This window comes from Atta colombica, unplaced genomic scaffold (genome assembly GCF_001594045.1).
Source record: "Atta colombica isolate Treedump-2 unplaced genomic scaffold, Acol1.0 scaffold28, whole genome shotgun sequence".
Taxonomy (NCBI): Eukaryota; Metazoa; Arthropoda; class Insecta; order Hymenoptera; family Formicidae; genus Atta; species Atta colombica.
Genome location: NW_017259381.1, coordinates 652082 through 666872, shown reverse-complemented (window position 1 = coordinate 666872; position 14791 = coordinate 652082). Strand labels below are relative to the sequence as shown.

Below are 14791 nucleotides of genomic sequence, written 5' to 3'. Positions count from 1 at the left end.
ATTCTCTAAGTTATTTTTTAAGTTTAGTCACAATTTCGATTATTTAAAAAAATGGGAAGTAGCACAAGGGGTATGTATACAATGAACCATATTATTTTTAATAACGAATCATTTGTTATATTGCGAATTATTGGGATTTTTTCTGTTTTCTTTAAGTACTGTTAATTTTAGCTTTTATATATTGTAACTATTAATTCTATTTTGAACTTAACATCTGTTTTTTAAAAAAAACATTCTTGTGAATAGATTACTTTTTCAATGATAAAAAAGAGTATCACTAGCGTTCCAATACTGATCGTTTTCAATGTTTTACATTGAATATTTCAATAGATTACACAGATTCTTATTAAAGAGGGAACATAGGAACATTGGATACGTATCAACATTTTAAATTCTATTATATAACATACAGAACATTGTTATTTTAATACGCGAATCCAACAATTATTGTAACGGTAGTATGGGCAACCATGAGCCCAAACAAAGTATCACTACTCTATCTCCGCCGGGGGCGTGGCCTATCTGGAAAAATGGTGCGCTCGGATTAGTTAGTGGACACGAAGTGGGAGTAACGAGGTAATTAAATGGCGCGTTTTGATTGGCTTGGTCCATGGTTGCCCACGCTTATTGACTCTATTCAGGTCACCCACGCGGTAGACTGAAAAAAGGTGCGATGTCAGCAGGGATAAATATCATGGAACAAAATGATAGATGAGAAAATCAAGGAAAATTGGAACCATAACATATTTTTGTTGAGAGAAGGTCAAAATGTGAACATCAGATATGAAAGATAGCAAACAGTTTTATAACGGTCATTTTTTTGTTGGCGCGACACAATGTCTCCACTGTGTTGGAGTCTTAGTAAATGTTTTTTATTTATGAGAACTTTTTACGAAACTTTTCGAATCTAAGGGACTCTTATTTTTGCTTGGAAGAAAGGGGGAGGAACGAATATGTTCAACTGACATGTTCAACACGGTCGTCTTCGGTGTGATGACTCACTCATTCGAATGAGAGTATGATTTTTTATGACAAAGATTTTAAGAATGTATATTGTACTACTTGTATTTTATTAAAAATCTATATTACACTTATAGCATGGAAATATGCAAAGAAAAGTTGATACGCGTAATCATTGTGATTTATTCACTTTTAAAGAATAAATTCCTTCTGTACTTACTTTTAGAGAATTCAACAAGTGATAGTCAGAGAGAGCGATGTCTGGAAAATACGGCGGGTGGGGTAGGACATTCCCATTTCAACGTTTCCAAGTATGTCTTGACTACTTTCGCAACATGGGGTCGAGCATTGTCATGCTGCAAAATCACTTTATCGTGTCTCTGTTGTATTGCGGCCGTTTGTCTTTCAATGCTCGGCTTAAACGCATCAATTGCGTTCGATACCGATCACCTGTGATTGTTTCAGTCGGTTTTAACAGTTCATAATACACTACGCCGAGCTGATCCCACCAAATACAGAGCATGACCTTGGAGCCGTGAATATTCGGTTTGGCCATCGACGTGGAAGCATGGCCGGAAATTCCCCATGATTTTCTGCGCTTGGGATTATCGTAATGAACCCATTTTTCGTCCCCAGTCACAATGCGATGCAGAAATCCCTTCCGTCTTTGCCTTTCAAGCAGCTGTTCACAAGCAAACAAACGCCGTTCAACATCTCTCGGCTTCAATTCGTACGGCACCCAATTTCCTTGCTTCTGAATCATTCCCATGGCTTTGAGGCGTTTTGAAATTGTTGAGTCACTCCCAATGATCGTGCCAATTCTTCTTGATTTTGACACGAGTCTTGGTCAAGTAATGCCTCCAATTCTGCATCTTCGAAAACCTTCTCTCTTCCACCGGTCTTATGCCGATCTTCGTTGTCAAAATCACCATTCTTGAAGCGTTGAAACCACTCACGACACGTTCTTTCACTAATAGCGGCCTCACCATAAGTATTTGAGAGCATTCGATGAGCCTCAGCCGCAGATTTCTTCATATTGAAGCAAAAAATTAAAACCTCCCGCAAATGACGAGAATTTGGCTCGTAAACTGACATTTTCAATCGAGAATAACTTTATGATGCAGACACAAATCGACTAATGTTTCTATGGGGTTATGTTGACAGATGCCCAAGTTTATTGTATGACCTATTGATCTATGATCTATTTATTTCGACCACCACTTATCGCTAAAGCCATCTATAGGAAAACGGCGGAAGCAAAGTTGTACCTAATAGATGTCAATTGGTTTACATATGCATTGCCACATTCGATTGATTATTGTCTCCATTCCTTGAAAGGTAGCTTACATTACAATCGTGACGGAATAAGATCTTCTTTTCTTCGTCGACGGTTGTGCTGGTTCTGTTTGCGTATTTACGAGTAAAACTTTCTTTGGAAAATTTTTATTTTGCTTGCGCGTCATCAATATAACTTTCGCACCATAAATGAAGCTGACAAATATGTTTGCGAATGAGATAGAATTTATTTTGATCTTGCTACTTCCGTTTAGGTATGTGCTCATGAGTCCCATATTCTCTTGCCATGTGTTTGAATCGAAACTAATTTTTTTCCGTGTCAGTTTGACGTTAGCTTCAAAAGTTCCTTCTTTCGTTGATTGTAAATCAACGTGTAATTTCATCATGAGAGGAGTTGAGTGGATACGTAGAGAGCAATAACGTCCACCCAGTTCACATTGAATTTCCTTCCTTTGGCGATTTTGTTCGCCGCTACAAAAGGGAGTTAAACCTAGACTGATTTCAGTCCTTTAAGGATCTCTTTAAGAGTTTCCAGTTTGATTCCTGAGGGATCGCAACCGAAGGACACCAAAGCTTGAGTGATCTTCGGCGGATGCCAATTTTCCTGCCCGACTCAGCGTTGCCGTTTCCTCTTCTCTTAGCGCTTCCCTGATTTACCAGTGGTTTGCTTTTGGAGGCTTGTGAAGCTTTAACAATCCCCTTTGCTTCCTTCTCCTCTTTGACTGCTTTTTTGATGAGATCTTCTCCTCATTATCTTGGACTATATAGTCTGCTGAGAAGCCAGCAGCTGCTGCTTTTGAGCTTTCTTCAGGGCGGCTTCGATTCTCCTCGGAGGCTTGTTTATTAGCGGAGGGTGTCTTCTTCACACCTTCCGCAGTCTTCGTGGATGATAGAGAGCGCTTTCTTAGAGAGCTTCGCGCTCTTATTAATTGAGAGAGGTTTGCAGGAAAAGGGAGGGCCATTTTTAGGAAGAGTTACCTCTCCTTTGTACCTTCGAGATCCCGTTCGACGCTACTATCAAAGCGACTTGAGATTGCCTCAGGGGAGAGGAGTTAGACTAAGACTGATTCAGATTTCTGGGAATATTTCCAGGAAAGTCTGTCATGAACTTACAAGGATCCTTGGAGGAATCTCCTGCTAATGGTGAATTCCTCGGCATTTTGATCGACCGAGGATTCAGCACCTTCCTTTAATAGAAGATTTGATGGCTTTAGAAGCCATTTCCCATCTCTTCGTCCGAGTCAGCCCAGCTGAAGATCTGAGGCTCCGGAATGGGAAAATGATGAGAATCCTGTCCTTGATTTCCATCACTAGGAGCGGGGAGAGGATTTCCTCTCATAATAAGGTTTTCCAACCTTGTAACCTTCTCGAAAAGACTTTTCTTTTGAGAGATATCTGTTTTTCGACTCCACGCGGAATTTCTCCCATCTGAGAGTCTCTGCTACACCTCGTAGTCGGGAGGGATAATCATATCTCTCAGCGAGTGGTGTTGGTGGCACCAATGACCTCAATAGCTTACCAGATTATTTTTTGAAGGTTGAAAAGGAGTTTTGCGAATCTTGCGGAATACTGCATCACCACTTTGCTACACTGGAAACCATCAATATTCCGATACTCTAGTGTCCTTCCCCGGAAATAATCCTGAATAGTTAAGACTAGGATCAGATATGGTGGGTACTTCATGGTATTTGAGAGTCGCTATCATCCGATCCCAAGAGAGAATGTTAAAGGCGTTCATAATATCGAGAGATATCGCTATCGCCCTCTCCTCCTCCACTATGGATCCCATGAGAGCCTGTCGAATTTTATCGACGATCGATTTGCTCTCACAGTATCCATACTGTCCGCGTAAAAAATCCGGACTTTCCGAGTCAGGTGGACGAAGCATTTGGCTATACGCTCAAAGAGCTCGATGTTGTCCAGCAAATATAACAGCTAATAGATCGATGGACTCTCTGTGGACCAAGTCTCCTTCCACCAGAAAGAAAATCGTCCCCGTCTGAGACAGCTGTTGAACAGCTGCCGCGGATCAACCGTTTCGTAGGCTAGGACTCAAATCCGGCAAGGAATGCCAGTACGGCCACGAACTTCAGGCGAGCCCTTTAGTCTGGCAAATTTAGCCCGGGTCATTTCGTTTCCAGACATATCCAGTTCCTCACTCCAGTCCTGGGGTGAGCCGGAGTATTGAAGAATCGTAACTCCCCTTCCCCGCCGGAAAAAAGTCCTCACCATTTATCCAGGAACTAGATATTCATGCACTTCGTCACTGCGAACGTCCACGGTCGCAGCATTACCTTGTATAAACGCCTCCCGGGCTGTTTATCCAGGGACGAGATCAACTTTGTTCAGGCCTGAGGTTCTTTGATCCAGCCTTGATGTCTCTAATCACCAGTCGCAGAGAGTATTATACATACTGTTGATTTCTTCATGATTATCTCGCCATTTGCTCCACGTATAGCATCGCTTCGCCACGATGGTTGCCCTACGAAGATTCGCGATCTCTTCAGACTACCATGCCGAGCGGCGGAATCTCGGTCGGTTCTGGAACATGAATACGTTGCAGTCGCGAATCATCATGTCCCGTGAATAATTCCTCCTCCACAATGTCTTCCACCAAACCCAGATTAACCCAAGTGGAGGCCTTCAAGGACATCTGTAGGGCGGTTCTGTTTAACTTCCTAAGGAGTCATTGCAACTGACAGCGCGTCGCCGATTCTCCAAAGCACTCGATCCCTCGAGCCGACGGATAGAGTTCATATTTATCTTGATGAGACGATGATCTGACGATCTATCGACGGTCCTTTGGTCGGTCACTTCAATTGCCCAACCTCTCAGCGGCGGACGGGATCACCCACGTGAAATCCATTATGGATTCCCCGCGCCCGTCAACAAAGATCGAGCAACTGTCCTGATTAATGAGAAAGAAAGAGACCAAGCGCCCAGTCCTTCATCTTCTCGTCCCTGGAGTTCGAGCGGAGGGATCTCAACACATTGCAGCCCCTTCTCTCTCCCCCATAAGAAACGACAGCGAACGTCTAATGCACTCCACCATCTAATGCACTCCACCATCCTCTTCAGGGCGTTCTCGAAAGCATGCTTCGATACTAATTTGGCACCAAGTAATGCGTCACATCAATGGCTCTCCGTTCATCATTGTCGGCCTCTCCAGCCATGGACACCTTTATCGGTTTCGCCACCACCGGTGAAAGATTGGATAGAAGACAGTGGCCGTGGACTAGAGCTGACCACTGTGCTAAGTCCTGAACGGCGATTCGATTTTCTTGCTTACCTTCCGGGCAGGCTTTCGTTGCTCCACCTTGCCTGCTTCGTGATACGCGGGGCCATTTTCCAACCATGTGAGCGGGTTATCGATAGTAATGTTTATCAATCTGGCTGTGCCGAACGTGACCAACCTCCATGCATTTATAACACTGTATCAGTTGCGCCAGCAGCAGTGTCACTCGGGCCGGAATCCAGCCTACTCTTAATCGGCAAAGTTCGGCGATTTTTTTCATCACTAAGAATGGGCATTTTAATCATGCTCCCATTCCACTAGACGACCGCCTAATGACGCCCACTTTTACATTGGCATTCGCGGCAGTTGCTTTTGGCCATGATTGTCTTAGCAACTTCCTCAAAGATGACCGATTCATCAAGTTCGTTTATCCGGAGCCATCGGTCGGGATAACTTAACTCCTTTCCGGCCGACAAAGACCTTCTCTATTTTTTTGACTAGGAAGTTGGCCTTGTCCCGTGCGGATCATGGATCTCCAGCACATAGACGCCGGACCTGGAGATTTTCAAAAACTCCAAAAGAATACGTTGATTTGTTTCCCTTTTTATTTCCCCGTAATTTCCTTGGGAGGCTGTCATCATGATTGCGGTCGACCGGGAAGGTCGAATCTTAGACTTGAGCGTCTTGTATTCACCAAAAGCACCTCTTTCGGATATTGGCAGCAGCATCCTTTCTCTGCCTTGTTCATCTCAACATGTAGGGAGGCGGCCGCCTTTGTTAACGCTTTGGCCGCTTGCCTGGACTTGCAGCCCCCAGGATCCATTATATCCTTATTGGTCCTCGGTAGTCTTTGCTTGCATGCCAGTAGCAAGAGGGCACGGACTTATCGATAATCTTAACTACTTTCTTAGTTTCGCAACCTCTCTCCTTGCGCGCGACTCAATTGGATGAGGGGAGAGTGAGGAAATTCGCATGGATCCTGAACATCACTCCGAAGCGGAGCCGCCTTTCTTTTTGCTTTTTTCTTCGCGGCTCTGCCAATATGCTTATCGTCTTCACGGCTTATAGTCGATCACTTCAGTTCCTCCCTCCCGAGGATTTTTTTATCTTCTCTAACATTTGCTCAAGAACATCGGTTCCTCCTCATTAACGTTTCAGAGCTCCGTGGCGACATCTGTGATAACACACGATCGGAAATCGTATCCCCTCGCACCTAGAATTACCTACAGATATTACTCTTAAATTACTTAGGATTTCCTATTAAATTACTCAAGATTACCTGAGAACGCTAAAGATTATTTTAATTTACCAAAAATTAACTTGGATTACACAAAATTTCGTTTAGCTTGCCACTGAACTACATAGCATTGTAAAAAATTATCTCCAAAAATTATGATCAATCCTTTGCACTCTTTTTATGTCTGATGGGAGGATTTAAAATTTGAATATCGAGTTAATAGGTTTTTATATAGTTATCAAAAATAATTATCAATCTTAGTATAGGCAAATAAATCCGAGAATAAATGTGAAATCAGCTAATGCGAGCCAACACAGGTTAGGTTGTGTAAATTTGTATATTTGATTCTTGAGAACAATTACAGGCGTTTCCAACTCTTTCGATTGGATCTTTCTCAGTGTAATAATAAAATTTAAAACGTAAGATTATTTTGTTAGATACGATGGATAGAATTATTATCATATCATAAATTAACGATATTCAGTTTCATTGTATCGCATAATATTTTATATTAAATTTATAGTACATTTAAATGTTCAATTGGATACTTTTTACAGAATATTAAATAAAGAAATATAACTCATGTAACTTAAATTTATTAATCAGATGTACACTTCATATTCAAACATGATTTTTTAGTAATAAACCGAAAAAATAAGAATTCTAGAAATGAGAAACTAAAAATTTTATGGTTACAATTACTTTGCGAAACATTTAGCTAAGCTATTTGTTAAGATCTCATCGAGAGACACCCCAGATTTAAAAAATCATATTTCTACGTCAATTGCTGCAAAAATGTTAGTTTAACAAATTTAAACGCATGAAATCAGGCACGCGCGAGTCGCCGAGTGGTCCAGTTCTCTTCCCCATTCCACTGCACGACAGTTTCGCCCACTCCTCTCAGCGCGTTGCCTCGTTCCCATTCCTCAACTTTCCAATGGTTTTGAACAAACTTTTTTAACAGCAAAAGATTTGAAAATTTTTTAACAGCAAATTCAATTCTTTGAAAATTGATGTCGGATGGAATTTTTAATCTTAAAAATTAGAACCACAGTAGTGATTTTTGAAAAAAAATTATCTCGGCTCTTAATAATTGGAGGCTAACTTTTTTTTAAACTTCGTAAAAACATGTCAGCTGTCGTGTTTCACACGGCTGTTTGATATGATGCGTATTAATAAAATTATTAGATTTTTTTAACGAAAAAAAGATATCTATTTTTTAAATTCATTTTAAAAATTTAATTGCAAAAAATCATTTTATTATTATGTGTACGATAGTGCAATTCTTGAAGAAGAAAAATCATCCCTGTAAATTGCTAATGCGACTGCTCAAAGATGAAGTAATTAAGTTTTCTGCAGACGAGTTTTTAGTGAACAAATGGTTTTTTGCAAAAACTAATGAACATTTCAGGCTCATTCAGGGCTACATTTTTTCATTACGAGGACTACATTTTATGAGAATTTCAAAGCTTTGCATTTAAATCTCAATGAACAGAGAGCGAATGAAGAAAAGGCTTTTTTTGGTAGTTTTTATTTTCTTTCTACTTAACTAATAGACCGAATGTTTCATGTTTCATTTTGTATTTCGAACATCTAAATTTTTCATATCGAACTTTTTTCTATGCAATCAATATCTTTCGTTTCATAAGCGAAAAACATACCTTTTGTAACTATTCGATATTTCCTTCACAAGTTCGAGTCTCCAACATACGCATTTCTTTTCTGATGCCTTCCGAAGATTTTCATGAAGAGAAATACTAGTTCATAATTTTTTTTCTAGTAAAATTCTACTTCTATTAAACTATTCTTGCTCAAGTTTACGAAGGAGATACTACATGAGCTGAAAAGTCTCGGGATTTTTCAATAGGTGGCGCCACTAGAAAATGAACATGATTCATTTCGAGAGGTTCATCTGTCACTAGTTTATGTATGAAGTTTCATGACATTTCGTTCATTCGTTTACAAGCTACAGTCGTTTAAATGGCGCTTTCGCCTTCGTTTTGTACCATCACGATAACGCACCGTCACACACGTCCTTGAAAGCGATGGCCAAATTCGATGGCCAATTACGATTCGAATTGATTGCTCACCCACCGTATTCTCCAGACTTGGCCCTCAGCGACTATTATCTGTTCCCAAACCTCAAGCGGTGGCTCCAGAAAAAGAGATTCACATCGAATAAGGAAGTCATCGCGGAAACCGAGGCGTATTTCGAAGGCTTGGACGTTTCGTACTACAGAAAGGGCATCGAAATGTTGGAAAATCGCTACCAAGTGTATCGCCCTCGAAGGCAACTATGTTGAGGAATAAATATAACTTTGTCCAAAAAAACGCTTGTTTTCATTAAAAATCCCATGTAATATATAACGCGCATGAAAAATCATAAACATTTAAATATCTCGTAAACTGTTTGCGTCATGATTTATACTATTCTGATTTAATGCGAGAGATACACTATTATTACAATTTATTAAAACTTATATGTTATTTAGAATGTCCCTCGCCTCTTATTGATACCGAGTGCCGAATGGTTGAGATTGCCGAGAAAGCATTTTTGATCGCTTGAAACAAGCGACTAGAGCGAGAAGAACGGCTCGCTGTTCATTCTCGATGTGCTGAAGGCGAGCACACATACATAGGCTCGTGCTTGAGTGTGTGGCTACCAGTTTCGCCAGACCATTGTCTGATTCTGTGTCGCCACCATCAACACAGAGTACTTGGAGCACTCAGGAGCATTAAAATTTTATATCATAATCAAATAAGTTTAATAATCTGATACCTATCGCGAATTTATATGACAACGAATTACAACTTAAATTATATGATGTTTGAAATTTATATTTGTATTCTTTGTTACTTTGTTAATTTAACTATTAATTGATATTGAAGATGGCCAGATTGTGATCGAAACATTTATGATCTTTATATAATTAACGTAAATATTTGACATATATGACATTCATTAAAACATCTTGCGTTGTGACTCTTCCTTTTATTTATGTGTTTAAAATTTATTTGATGCATGAAAAGAGAGCAACCACAGATGATTTTGACTTTGACATATGTTGTTAAGATCGTAATCCTGAGTAACACTCAACAAATTTTAGTCAACGCTCTTCCTTCGTTAAAAGATTATTAACAGATAATGTTAATAATTATATCCCTGTTTTACATAAAAATTCAAATAACTCAAGGCAGAGAGAGAGGTATGGGATGGACCAATTAAGAGAATACGGCCGCGAAGCGAATTCCATCCCGCTGTCTCTGTTTAGAGGCGCACGACTTCCCACACGAACCAAGGTCAATCTCAATCAGATAAGAGTTGGATCAGATTAGTATTAAATCGGGATAGGGATACAGGGGGAGGGGTAGAGCCCTTTCTCGTTTTTATGTGTTCTTTCTACATGAAATTATTTAGAATAGAATAATGTTGATTTTGTTTCTCTCTGGAAGTAAAGAGGAGAAGAACAAGACAAGAGGAAAAAAATCCATCTCATTTCCCCCCCTGCCAAGGGACGCAGAACTTTCCACGCGAAGAGAGTTCTACCTTCACTTCCTGTTAAGATGAGAGCCTTCTGCCTAGGGGTGTACAATTTTTTACAAGCGAGATCCACTTCATGTCCCCTTCTGCTTATGAGCGATTTAGGCTCACTCCGCACTTTCTCATCTCTCCCCTAGACAGAAGAGAGATGAGATGAATCTCGCTTTACGTGGAAAATCGGACGCCATTTGGCAAAGGAAGAGAGGTGGATTTCACTTTGCGAAGATAATCATACAATAAAATATATAATTTTAAAACAGAAAGTTCCTGTTTTATACACACTCGTTAAACAAAATTATAGCATAGGTAAATTTATATCAAAATTTCGCATAAACGAATAATATATTCGAATAAACATAATTCCGCAAACAATGATTGGATTTAAAAGTTTTTTCTTTTATTTTCAAAGTCTGTACTCTACGAAGCTTTTAATAGATTTTGAATCTTTATCCTTTGCATCTTGTGCCAAAAAAGGATGTATTTTTTTTTAAGAAATTTGCATAGTTTGATGCAAGGATCTACAGGATGGAGTAAATATCATGATCATGATAATCATCATAGAATATGGAGTTTCTCCTACAAATTAAAAAAATTAAGCTTTGTACGATTATTCTTTTCGAAGAAATACAGTGTATCAAACTTATGCATTTTATTCAATTATATAGTCAGCATTAGCATTATCCGATACGCACCACAGGGAGGTTGCTGTTCGGATTTTGCAAATCATCCGCGTCGATTTCAGATGACCTCTTTTAAACGTATACGCATATTGATGCATATTGAAGCTCTAATTAGAACCTGAGGAATTTCCCAGCATATTCGAAGCAATGCTGCTTCCAGTTGTTGAAGATTTGTTTCTCTAATCTTTCTCTAATCTTCGTAGCCTTGTTTCCATCATATCGTACATATTCAATGGAATTCAAATCCGCGCTCATTGATGAATGTGGTAGCATCTCAATGTTATTTTCTTTGAGAAAGTTAATTGCAATTCTGGCGGTATGTGGGCGAATATTATTTTATATCAAAATAAAGCATCGAGATACTACTACATCCTCTAATGAGCGTGGATTTAATCCCATTAAACATGTATGGATTGGGTGTCGGTGATCAGACGTCTTGTGAGTTCGACTCGTGACTTACCGTTTGAATTTGAGTTTTACCGACGCCCCATATAAATTCGGCATGTTTCGATAAGGTAATCTATTTATTTGATTGCCTCAAGATCATGGATAAGCCAATATATTAGCCTTCGCAAGGAGGAGGCTGATTTCATTTGAAAGATTGGTCTTGGGCTAGGAGTCAGATTGCTGAGCGATTTCTTTGAATCGTCCTCGGGAAGTCCCGGCGGCTCCCAAAGCGCTGGCCGACGTGTCGCGCGTATAGGCGACGCAAACTAGAAGCCTATGCTACGAAGATCCGACCGATAATCGAGATCGGTACCGCGAGCACTGGGCAGTTGCCCACGCGCATTTATAGGTAGGATTCGCGGGAGTAGTAGTTGATAACTATGGTACATGCTGGCTAGGGGCTTCTGATCCCGACGGGTGAGCTGCGTTTACATGCTCGGAAACCAGTCTCCATAGTTGGTAGATAGTCGCTCGTTCCTACTAATGAGTTGCTTATTGGTTGCTACAATACATCCCGTGAGCGCACTGGAAGTTTCAGCATAACCGTGATGCGCTGATTGGAGGTATTCCAATCCCATGTCCATGGAAGTGTGAGTTTTGCTTATTGAAAGTATCGCACGTAAAACTCTTCTCTTTTCTGAACATGTATGGGATATGATGGGAAAAAGATTACGAACATTAGAGGAACGGGGAACAAATCTGCAGCAATTGAAAGCAATATTGCACCGAATATGAGAAATTCCTCAGACTTCAATTAGAGCTTGCATCAAAATGCGTACACGTTTACAAAAGATCTGAAAACGAAGATTCGCAAAATCTGACTAACAACCTCCCCGTAATATGCATCGGGTAATGCTAATGCTGGCTAATTGAATGAAATGAAGATAAGTTTGATACACTGTATCTCTTCGAAAGAAATCATACAAAGTTCAATTTTTTTTAATTTATAAAAGAAACGTCTATATTCTACGATGGTTATCACAACAAAAAAAAATACTCCACACCATAGATTGCGTCAAACTATCAAAATTTCTATTAAAAAAAAACTTATTTTCTAAAAGATGTTAGGTAAAAGTAAGGGTGGATTTGAAATCCATTGAAAGATTCGTAAAGTACAGACTTCACCTTTAAAAATTAAAAAAGAAACTTTTAAATGCGATCATTTTTCGCGAAGTTACGTTTATTTGAATTTATGTGAAATTTTAATATAAATTTACCTATGTTATAATCTTGTTGACGAATGTAATAGAGAAAAGGCATCATTTTTCAAACATTCTGTTAATAATTTTTTAAAGAAGAACAAGCGCATTAAAAGTGCCTTGTTGGGGGTTACTCAGAGTATACAACATATATCAAAGTCATGGTTTATGCAAACTTAGCATTTATTATTTTATCTTCACTTTATATATTCACAATTTCATAATTATTTTATTAGGTGATTGCCGCAGAAGGTGAACAGAAGGCCAGCAGGGCTCTGCGAGAAGCATCGGAAGTTATTGGCGATTCACCGGCTGCTTTGCAACTTCGTTATTTGCAGGTAACATAAATATTGAGTACCACTTATGGCACTATAAATGTTTTAAAGCATTTCACTGCAATGTAATCGGAAGAAAGAATTTTATTAATAATCATAAATATCAATAAAAAATATCAATAAAAGAATGCTTTGGTATCATCAAGTGAATCTTACAGGGATGTTTCACAATCGAAGGGACTCCAGAACCAATTTGATTCTCCGTGATATATGTTGTTAAACACAAAAATCTAACAGAGAGAACAAATTTTTTTTATGTGCTAACTCATGTTTAAGGGATGAAAATATTCCTTTGAAAAAAAAACGGTATTTTTTTCAAGCTGAATGTCGTCGGAAATATTATACAAAAGATGGAAAGAAATTTTTTAAACAAAAGTTGTACGGTTTTAAAAAACTTTAAAGTGCGAAGAAAAAAATTTTTTAATTTTTTTTTAAAGATGCTCTTATCATCCTTAGTTTTTTCAACTTTTTTTTCAAATTAAAGATTATTTTTTTTCAAATTGAATGTATAATAAAGTTATATTACAACATATCAGTTTCAAGAACTAATCATGAACACTTCTATATACACTATTTGTGCTCATGTGCGTAAGTAATTATCATCGAAACAATAGGATAATAATTTCTAAATGTATTATACTTAATAATAAAATAATTTTTAAATGTTTATATAATAATAATAATCGATTAAATTAACTTAAAATTTGTTGAAGACTTCTTATATTAATAAGAATAATAAAAAATAAATATATATAAAACATGAAGGCTATAAGAGCTGGTTAAATAAACGTAAATTCTAAAAGATATATATCAATACAAACAATAAGAATATACAACAATAAGAATGAACGTTACAACTCATCTTTGAGTTATCTTCAACTTAATACTTCTTAATTCTAATGCCGTTAATTTTTATTGTTACATCGTATTTCAATATCCAACGTCTCTATATGTGATCGTCATGGAGCAAATATGAAACATCGAGCCATATTCCAACATTAGTGAATGTTGTCCAACATCAGAGAGTTTATACAATAAATTTATATTTGTATCATTTATTCATTTACTCATTATATTCATTGCAGTAATGATATTCGAAGAAATGTTTTAAACATAACTTCTTGTATCACGACTATTTTACTACAGCTATATTATTGCAACTTTCGATATCACATCTTAAAGTTTTGTCAAAATTAAATTCTATTGGATTTTCAAATTCTTCTTTCGTTTGTATAACTTTTAAACCATGAATATTTATTAAATAAATTATCATAAGGATAATCAATCGATTAAGTCTCAGAGATTATTAGGTGTACAACTTTGCTTCCGCCGTTTTCCTATAGATGGCTTTAGCGGTAAGTGGTGGTCGAAATAAATAGATCTAGACGTCATGCAATAAACTTGGGCATCTGTCAACATAACCCCGTAGAAACATTAGTCGATTTGTGTCTGCACCATAAAGTTATTCTCGATTGAAAATGTCAGTTTACGAGCCAAATTCATTTGCGGGAGGTTTTAATTTTTTGCTACAATATGAAGAAATCTGCGGCTGAGGCTCATAGAATGCTCTCAAATACTTACGATAAGGCCGCTATTAGTGAAAGAACGTGTCGTGAATGGTTTCAACGCTTCAAGAACGGTGATTTTGATGTCCAAGGTCATGCTCTGTATTTGATGGGACCAGCTCGGCGTAGTGTATTATGAACTGTTAAAATCGACTGAAAGAATCACAGGCGATCGGTATTGAACGCAATTGATGCGTTTGAGCCGAGCATTGAAAGACAAACGGCCGCAATACAACAGAGACACGATAAAGTGATTTTGCAGCATGACAATGCTCGACCCCATGTTGCGAAAGTAG

At 38.3% G+C, this 14791-nt stretch overlaps 1 protein-coding gene across 3 annotated transcripts in view; it reads left to right on the top strand.

Annotated features, from left to right (window-relative positions):
• LOC108689881 (band 7 protein AGAP004871-like) overlaps positions 1–14791 on the top strand; it is a 142191-nt gene that overhangs the window by 93229 nt on the left and 34171 nt on the right. For all 3 annotated transcript variants that reach the window (XM_018196838.1, XM_018196836.1, XM_018196837.1), the window contains exon 5: positions 12832–12933. In XM_018196838.1, coding sequence (XP_018052327.1) covers positions 12832–12933 — 102 coding nt within the window. The remainder of the gene's footprint in view (positions 1–12831; positions 12934–14791) is intronic.